Source organism: Berghia stephanieae, chromosome 3 (genome assembly GCF_034508935.2).
Source record: "Berghia stephanieae isolate SIO BIC M18660-M18661 chromosome 3, UCSD_Bste_1.3, whole genome shotgun sequence".
Lineage (NCBI taxonomy): Eukaryota > Metazoa > Mollusca > Gastropoda > Nudibranchia > Aeolidiidae > Berghia > Berghia stephanieae.
The window spans coordinates 33395276-33405519 of NC_088362.1; the positions used below are offsets into that span (position 1 = coordinate 33395276).

The 10244-nt window shown below is 42.1% G+C and overlaps 1 protein-coding gene and 1 pseudogene across 1 annotated transcript; one reads left to right on the top strand and one right to left on the bottom strand.

Annotated features, from left to right (window-relative positions):
* Positions 1-635: 635 nt before the first annotated feature.
* On the bottom strand, positions 636-1048 carry LOC144969527 (histone H2A-like). Its single transcript, XM_078908656.1, has one exon. It carries the CDS (start codon positions 1046-1048, stop codon positions 665-667), a length of 384 nt encoding a protein of 127 aa, XP_078764782.1. The 3' UTR covers positions 636-664.
* Positions 1049-5197: 4149 nt separating this feature from the next.
* On the top strand, positions 5198-5586 carry LOC144969528 (histone H2B, gonadal pseudogene; annotated as a pseudogene).
* Positions 5587-10244: the final 4658 nt, after the last annotated feature.

Here is a 10244-nt window from a genome sequence, read left to right on the forward strand (position 1 = left end):
CCGCGACAAGGTCATATGATCCATCGGAGAGGGTTGGTGTCCCATTCCAACAGAAACTAGCCTTCAATGCCAATTTCGTTGTGGGCGGCCCATCTCTGTGATAGATGCTCAGCATAAGGTGAGAGTAACCGACATGATTCAACACAACCGTCGCCTTAAACCGATATTCTAGGCTACAAAAAGAAGGGAAAAAAAGCCAACAAAAAAAATTTGGTCACTCGCAGGCGATTCAGAAGTTCAGAACTCCACACCTGTGTCGACAAGGACAGTGCCAATGCGGAAAGATAAAGGGTAGCATAGTATAACCGAGACTCTAAGCCTTCAATTGAGGTATTTTTTCGTCTAGAAATTAAGACACTTCAGTCAACCGTAATGTATGTAAACGTACTCATAAGCCGTCTTATCTCCCTAACTTCAAACGGTCTAACCGGTACTTACAGTTTGGATTGGAATATACGGAGCAGTGTTAATGGCCATTCTAAAAAACCTGGTACGTATCTGGAAGGAAAAGCATGCCACATACACAATCATAAAACTAAAAGCACTCGGGAGTGCCAGAAAGAGCAAATGCGATGTTACGTTGGGAGCCAATGGGGAAGAGTGGTGGTTGTCCTGAAAAGGACAGTTGTGTTGGGAGCAGAAAGACTGGCTGCTGGAGGTGAGCTTAGTTCTTTCCTGGTGCTTTGCCGGTCTTCTTGGGCAAGAGGACGGCTTGGATGTTTGGCAGAACACCACCCTGAGCAATGGTGACTCCGGACAGAAGCTTGTTCAACTCCTCGTCATTGCGGATGGTGAGCTGGAGATGACGGGGGATGATCCTGGTCTTCTTGTTGTCACGGGCAGCATTGCCTGCCAACTCGAGAACTTCAGCAGCGAGGTACTCAAAAACAGCTGTCAAGTAGACTGGGGCACCAGCACCAACGCGCTCGGCGTAGTTGCCTTTTCTCAAGAGTCTGTGGATTCTGCCAACTGGGAACTGGAGTCCAGCGCGAGAAGAGCGGGACTTGGACTTGCCCTTAACTTTTCCACCTTTGCCACCGCCAGACATGATTGTTTATTGTAATTGGTTGGGTGTACTTTTAAAAAATACTAGTGTTGGTGTTGGGTTATTTGATCGCTTTTACCCGATCGACGTTCGAGCGCCAAGCCACGATTCAGTGTCCGATCTCAATGCCGGAAGAGCGAGTTAGTAAAACGATGGAGTTAGTAAAACGATCGGGCGGGTTGTGAGCTTGAGACGATCTTGACACGTGAGACGAGCTTGAGACGATCAGGATCCGAGCGAGCGGAGGGGTAACGAGTGTTTCGAATCATTTTAAACGATCACAGTTTGCCATCCGATACCAATCGCCAACGTTTGCACACGGTAGTCTGCGGTTCTTCCACAGCCCTCACTCCTTGTCAGATGTTAGTGTGTCTGGGTGGCAGGGAAATTCGTATAGGTGTATCACGCGTGTGTGACAAGACTTCATTAAACCTACTAATGTTTGACTATCACACACACACACACGCACACACACACACACACACACACACACTAAGGCTATTTCTTTGACACACACGCATCCATCTATCAATGAACACTCCTAAAGTAGTGCGCTATGTGGTCTAGTCATGACGTAACTATAGTACTCTAGTCGGCCATGGGTCTAGTGCATTATAATGGTGTTGTGGTATGACACCCGCTTTCGGATCGGAAAGTCCTGGGTTCGAGCCTCGCGCTCGGTGCATAGTTGAGTCCTTGGACAAGGCTCTTTACTCACATTCTCTCACCGTACTCGGGTGTAAAATGAGTACCTGGCCGTTAACAGCGTTGTCTGAAAAATTGTAATATCGCCTAACAGGCGGCATGTCCCGTCCTACATATTAAATGTTGCTGTTGACCAGGGAACCCTTGTACAGCGCTTTGATCACATTTAGTGGATATTGTAAAGCTCAATTTTTTAAAGTAAAACATTAGCTTTGAATATGGAATGTTTCAATTTTAGATGCCTGTGTATTCTTTGTTAGTTCCCATCATCATCATCATCATCATCATCATCATCATCATCATCATCATCATCATCATCATCATCATCATTATCATCATCATCATCATCATCATCATCATCATCACCCGCCGCTGAGTGGTCTTGAGCAAGTCACCTTGCCCTAACTAAATTTGCGGCGCTGCATTGCGGCTGTCGCTTGGGTTATTCCAGTCTTCCCTTAGAATAGACCCGAAAGACAAATCTCCCCTATGGGATGAATAAAGGGAATTATGTTTAATTTATTTATCATCACCATCATATCAGCGGGATCATCATCATCACCACCACCACCACCACCCTAATAATAATGGATAAAATAAATATCAACACATTTCAATGTAATAATCAATCTAAAATCAATCAGTGCTCCTAAAAGACCCCTTTGATTTCTTTGTCTAATTCGTTCCATACTTTTGGAGTCCCGACAAAGAAAGATTTTCAGCTAACTATAGTTTATATATGGGAACATTAATCAGTCGTTTATATTGGAATCGGAGTTGTCTAGCAGGTGTATTAGTTCAAAGCGCATTTCCAAGGATTCACCATGCTCAATGACCTTCACAATATTTAATTTAATTTATTCCTCCGGCACGCCATATCGACCATACATCCATTTCGTACAGTAGGTACCGATCGCTGTTTGGAGTCTTTTTGTATTAAAGCTCTTTACAATACCCGTCATTGCTTATAAGATAGGAATGCATTCACACCTGAGTCAAGTGCCTTACACACGGACTTAAAATCTGGATCACAATTTTCAACAATCACTGTCACTCATCCGGCCATTGACAAGGCTTGATTTTGTGACAAGAGACACCGTACCACTGAGCGACCGAACAAATAATCACGCCATTGTCATCATCATCATCATCATCATCATCATCATCATCATCATCATCATCATCATCATCATCATCACAGCCGTAACAGCCAGCAATACCACAATGATCATCTTCGGGTCCGGTCTATCCGTGTGGGGGGTGGGGGTGGAACCTGCTAAAGTATTATCATTTTTTAAACAGAAACACGATAATCATCATCATCATCATCGTCATCCATTGTCGTCGGCATCGTTATCATCGTGTCCGGCCAATCCGTGTGTCTGGGGTGGAACCTGCTAAATATTAGTATTGTCTAAAATCATCAGAAGTTTCGGTCTGTCTTACCATCAATACGCTGATGATACGCTATTGTACTGCGTTTCCAATACGAGAAATTTACAAGAAGTATCAGCCAATAGTAAAAATTGTATCCAAAGTGTTAAGAAATGGATGAATGAGAACAGACTGAAACTGAATGATGATAAGACTGAGGTGCTGTATGTGGGGAACAGGAAGTGGAAAAGTGAAACAGATTTGAAGTTGGGGGATGCCTCCATTCAAATTGTTGACAAAGTGAAAAACCTTGGCACATTCTTAGACTCTCGACTGTCGATGGAGCATCAGGTTAATAATTTGGTTAGATCTCTCTTTTTCCAACTAAAAAAGATTGCTTCCATTAGACGGTTCATATCTGAGGATGTGACCAAGCACCTGGTTGTGTCCCTCGTACTATCGAAATTGGATTATCGTAATGCTCTGTTGTTTGGCGTTTCGCAATACAATCTGAAACGTCTTCAGATTGTCCAAAACAGCGCTGCCAGACTAGTATTCATGAAGCGTAGGTGCGACTCTGCCGGACCTCTACTTCATGACCTGCATTGGCTGCCTGTTGAGAAAAGGATTAAATTCAAAGCTTGTGTTTTAGTGTATCGTTGTCTTGAAGGTACTGCCCCTTCCTACCTTTCAGAACTAATTGAAAGATATTCAAAACCCCGCCCCTTACGTTCGGCCAGTGATTCAACAAAACTAGTTGTCCCTCGAATTCGGAAAAATGCTGGAATGAGATCCTTTTCTCATTTCGGACCCTCTATTTGGAACGCCTTCCCGCAGAGCATTCGTGAAAAAGAATCTTTGTCTATTTTTAAACGTTCGCTTAAAACATATTTGTTTCGATTTTAGTAGATGGTATGAGAAGCAAGATAGGTTTGGTTTGTGTTGTGTGTTGTGTTGTGTGTGTGTATGTGTGTGTGTGTGCTTGTGTGTGTAAATGAGTATGTTTCAGCCAAAGTAATTTGTAATTTAAGCGCTTAGAGTCTGGTGTCTCGGAGTTATAGCGCTATATAAGTTTTCAGCATTATTATTATTATTATTATTATTATTATTATTATCTACCTACCTAATAAAAACACACCATTCTTGTTCATTTATTTTTCAAATAATGAAAGGCACGAGCTTTTCCCGCAAACACAAGAGGCGATGACGACCAGTGACAAATGGGAGGTGGGAGCGGCCGACAACTTTTGGCGCGACATAAATATGAAATGTTAAGGTGACAGCGGGATGGTGGGGGGGGGGGGTCTCAACCCTTCACCATCAACAACTGTTTGATGGCGTGTGTGTGTGTGTGTGTGTATGTGTGTGTGTGTGTGTGTGATGCGACGAACGATCATTATCAAGGCTGCCAGACAGCCAGATTTCTTCTTGCCCAAGTAGTCAAATAGACCCCAAATAGCCAAACACCACAAGCATTCTGATTCCCTTGAAAAACTCATTGGTTTTGATTAACAAAACAATCGACTACAGTTGGATACACTTATCTTTTCATTTTTTTTAAATAAAAGATTTTTTTTAAATGAATAATAATAGAAAAGTGTTTCTTAATAACCAATTTTGAACTTGGCCATCTGGCAGCCCCCATCATAACCAGCTGCAGTCAAGCCAGCCACAGACATAAGAGAGGGAGGGGTCTGTGAAGTTTCCTGTGGCAAACGAGATGCTCGTGTTTTGTTTTTGTTTTTGTTTTTTCAAATGAATCACTGCTCGATGACGTCACTGACTCGAAACCCGCTCGAAACCCGCTCGATTTTAGAGGACTCGATCGAAAACCCGCTCGATTTGATCGTCTCAAGCTCGACCCAAGGCTAAAAAATACAGTGACTCGTGAAACGCGCCGAATGACTATTTATACGAAATAGGGCAGAGATGAATTTGCAAACCGCTCGACCAATCAACCGTTGAGAAAATGCATACTTCTCTCCAATTTGCTCGTCCCTTCGCTTTTCATCCGGTATTTTTCATATAAATAGTTTTCGCGCCGTTCATTCTTCTACTAGTTTCACTAGAAAATCAAATCGGAAAAAATGCCACCCAAAGGAGGAGTTTCTGCCAAAGGCGCCAAAAAAGCCGGCAAGGCAAAGGCCGTTCGCACCGGCGACAAGAAGAGGAAGCGCAGGAGGAAGGAAAGTTACAGCATCTACATCTACAAGGTGTTGAAACAGGTCCACCCCGACACTGGTATCTCTTCTAAGGCCATGTCAATCATGAACTCTTTTGTGAATGACATCTTCGAGCGCATCTCCGCCGAAGCCAGCCGCCTGGCTCACTACAACAAGAGGAGCACCATCACCTCCCGAGAGATCCAGACCGCTGTCCGTCTCTTGCTCCCCGGTGAACTTGCCAAGCACGCTGTCAGTGACGGCACCAAGGCTGTCACCAAATACACCACCAGCAAGTAAATTGCTCGATGCCCCTCCCCTTCAAACCGGCCCTTTTCAGGGCCCCACACTTATTCCCGTTTGACTACCCGGTTTTCAACGCATCACCCCCCTGTATTACTTTTTTCATTTCCTACTTTACGAAATTCTTTGTGTACAGACTTATGCGTGGCTTCGTTTTAGAATGAATAAGTAGAGACGACGAGTTAGTTTTCGTGTCACGTTACAGCAAGCTTTTATATATAGCGCAATACCCGCTAAGCGTGCTCAAAGCGCTTTACAAGGGGTCCCAAGGCAATAGCAATGCATGAAAAGTATGGCGAGACATGCTGTTACACCCATCTTTGACTGTAACGGCAACCCTACACTAACATTGTGCAATTTGAATGTGAACGCTCTGGTCACAAAATCAATGTGGTTTTCACTTTGTGGCCATCCACGTCCATTTTATTTTCATTATCAGTGTATATTATCATCAGAAAAATATTTCTAAAAATGTTAATACATTTTTTCAAAAGTCTATAGTTTCGGGTAAATTCGCCGCACATCACAATCATACAATAATTATTCCAAAGACGATTTTTTTTGTGTGTAATAGACGCTGTGCGTTAGCACTGAAATCTAACTAAGTTAAAGAAAAGTAAATAATAAATATGTTAAGTGGGTATAAAAACCAGAAACCAGTCGTCTCGGGTATGGATGGGCAGCAGGCTATTATGATCTTGTGACCGGCATTGTAATGTGTCCCCGCGAAGGCACTATACATACATCATCGCACTCGATACGTGCCAATAAATATGTGTTAAATGGAAATGGAAATTGTTCCTTATATTGCCTTGTAGCGAGAAAAACTAAGTACAACATCTCGCGGCGAAGTTACCCGACAACAGTGGTAGTTTTAAAAGGACTCTTGTGAATAAAATACAACATAGCCCTACGTAAACACTTCATGAAAATATAATTAAATTGACCAGGTATACTTATTGTCAGTGGTTGGGTTACCCAATTGACAAATTAGCCTCTCACGGCAGACCAGGAGTGAGACATTGAAAAAACGGCGAAATCACCCGATTTTACCCTACTGATCAGATTAAAGTATTTGTTCCGTAAATCAAAATATCCATTCAGTACAGAATTGCTTCAAAACACGTGTCATATTGAAGAAAGATAAGATTGTGATGCGTTTGTAATCAGTCGGTAGTCAACCGGGAAATTGTGAGGGTGGCCCTGAAAAGGGCCGTTTGGGTGGATGGGGTGCAGGGCTAGATGAGGAGAGATCTATCCACCGAATCCGTACAGAGTACGTCCCTGGCGTTTCAAGGCGTAGACAACGTCCATAGCAGTGACGGTCTTCCTCTTGGCATGCTCGGTGTAGGTGACAGCATCTCTGATCACGTTCTCAAGGAAAACTTTGAGTACGCCTCTGGTCTCTTCGTAGATGAGTCCGGAGATACGTTTCACACCACCTCTACGATAGTGCCGCACGGGTTTTGGTTATCGAGAACAGTAACACCAGGAACATAGCTCAACCAGGAACTAGTACCAGGAACCTCCACCAGGAAGAAGTTCCTGGTCATGTTACTGTTACTGTGTGTGTGTTGTGTGTGTGTGTGTGTGTGTGTATATATGTGTGTGTGTAGAAAGAGAAAGAGCGCGCAAACCAGCCTACGTCCCTCCCTCCAGTCTGAACCTCTCGTCTGTCTGTGGTTGGTACCATAAACACGAGTAAGCAACCTCTCGTCTGTCTGTGGTTGGTACCACAAACACGAGTACGAACGTCGTACCCGGGTCATCTATGCGCCGTACCACTTAGGACATGACTGATACGAAACTCTCTTCGACCGGAACAATCGCACCAGGAACAGGTTCCGTACCAGGAACAACGTCACCAGGAACACAAACGTACCAGGAACATGAAAATGTTCCGAATGCCCGCCGCTACTCTACGAGCGAGACGACGGATGGCGGGCTCGGTGATACCCTGGATGTTGTCACGAAGGGCTTTACGATGACGCCGACCTCTCTCTCTCTCTCTCTCTCTCTCTCTCTCTCTCTCTCTCTCTCTCTCTCTCTCTCTCTCTCTCTCTCTCTCTTTCTTTCTTTCTCTCTCTCTATCTATCTATCTATCTATCTATCTATCTCTCTCTCTCTCTCTCTCTCTCTCTCTCTCTCTCTCTCTCTCTCTCTCTCTCTCTCTCTCTCTCTCTCTCTCTTCTCTCTCTCTCTAGAAGTAGAAAACGGTAGGGGCTGCCTGAAGCCGGTGATCGTAAAATACTAACGAAAGAGTGAAAATGGAGAGGCTTCGTATGGGAACAAAACAGACAATGGACGTTTCGGGTACAAACCCTTCGTCAGCACAACAATACATAAATAAACGTGGAAAACAAATAAAATATAATGAAAAATAACTTGTATCGTCTGTACTCAATGGTGATTGCAGTATGAATGTATGCCCCTTGATGAATTGATCAGGTGAGTTGCCCTACGTCGTCGGGCGGAAGTGTCCGAATGGCAAAAACTAAACACACACACACGCACACACTGTACATCGCAATGGTCCGGCAGATTGAAGTGTCTGGCCACTGCTGTGTCTGCACAGTTCGATATGCCACGCAAGTGCTGCACGAATCTGTCACCCAGCCTTGTTCCGGTCTCACCAACGTAAGCAATCCCACACAGGGAGCACGTAATGTCATAGACTAGATTACGGTCTGTGCAAGTAAACGGCTGCCTGATGTCCCAAATCTTGTCTGGAAAACTGACTCTGTCGTACTCCCACAGATACCCACAAGACTCGCATCGGGGTCGCATGCAAGATCTGGCTCTAGGCCCATCCCTGGGTATGGGTTCCAGGCGGCTTCTTTCGTTAGTATCTCACTTTTTCTCTTACTCTCTCTATCTCTCTGTCACTCACCCTCTCTCTCTCTCTCTCTCTTTCTCTCTCTCTCTCTCTCTCTCTCTATCTCTCTCTCTATCTCTCTCTCTCCCTCTCTCTCTCTCTCTCTCTCTCTCTCTCTCTCTCTCTCTCTCTCTCTCTCTCTCTCTTCTTTTTCTTTTTCCCCACTTACCCTTGTATTAATCATTTTGATATCTTCTTTATTTCTTTATTCCTCTGCTCATGTTTCTCCCACCTCTCTGACTCTCCTCATCAAGTTCATTAAGTTAAAAAGTCATCGCTTATCTTCACGCCGGATTTCTGCAACCATCGCATTACTACGGCTATGTGGTCTAGTGGTATGACACTCAATTTTGGATCGGAAGGTCCTGGGCTCGAGCCTCGCGCTCGGCGCATTGTTGAGTCCTTGGAAAAGGCTCTTTTCTCACATTTTCTCACCGTACTCAGGTGTAAAATAAGTACCTGGTTAACAGCGTTGTCTTTGTCCGAAAAATTGTAATATCGCCTAACAGGCGTCATGTCCCGTCCTATATGTTAAATGTTGCTGTTCGTCAGGGACCCTTTGTAAAGCGCTTTGAGCACGTGTAGTGGATATTTCGCTATATAATATATATTTCGCTCATTAAAAAAAATTTTCCGGGTGACGGAATTTTAAAAATATATAATTGTTTGTTTTTTTACTATATCATATGTCTCTATAACTGTACACATCTTCTACTTTTCCATCCAATATTTTTATAGTCAGTGTGTAAATCAATGGCAATGGAAACAGTTTATTTCATAATAAATTATCGGCATGTCAATGAGTTTTTCTAATTAATTTTGATTATCTGAAAAAATTAAATTGCTCTATTTATAGTATAGAGTTCTTTTTTTTTAAAGAAAAAATTCTAGCAAGCCTTGGTCATCCAATTTGATAGTTTAAACAGAATCTGTGCATATATCGGGGATCAGTTGGCAGAGCACTTGATTCACAAGCAAAGGGTCCTCTTGTGCTTTGAGCACTATACAAATGCTAAAAGGAATTCTCAAGTTGCGTGACCATGTCTCACGTATACATGAGGAAAAGTGTCCAGTCGTAACTCGTGAATATAAAATTTAAAAATGGACGTTTCACTGCACCTGAGCTTATCGTGGAATATCTAATTACTAATCGTTTTGTTTTGTTTTTGTTTTGTTTTTTGTTGTTTTTTTTTTCTTTGTTTGCTTTTTGTTTTGTTTTTGTTTTTGTTTTTGTTTTTTGTGGGGGTTTTTTGGTTTGTTTTTTATTTTTTTTAAATTTTCTTGTTTTAAAAATGTCTTTCTTTAAATATTTTTGCATCCATTTTCCTTTTCTTTCCGTTTAAACATTTTTTTCAAAATTATTACTAGATATATGAAATATAAAACTTGTATTAAAACATGGAGGAAAAAGGAAAATTCCTAATCAATGAATAGATAGATAAAAGAATTTTTTTTAAATGAAAAGTTAAATCGCAAATTATCTCAAGATTTTCCAGAAATTTGTTGCCACGCAAAGGCAGCTCTACGACGATGGTGAGCTGACGGTAATATAATATATATATATATATATATATATATATATATATATATATATATATATATATATATATATATATATATATATATATATATATATATATATATATATATATATATATGTATATAAAGTCAGAAATTGCAGGCTTTTTACAATTTCGCGGGGAAAGAACTATTTTCATTCGATATTGCCAGAATCATTTTTTTTTATTAGCTTGATTACGATTAGATGCACATTTTAATC

Excerpts from the sequence above, each read along its gene's own strand:
- LOC144969527 (XM_078908656.1), bottom strand. The coding sequence starts at position 1,048 with ATGTCTGGCGGTGGCAAAGGTGGAAAAGTTAAGGGCAAGTCCAAGTCC.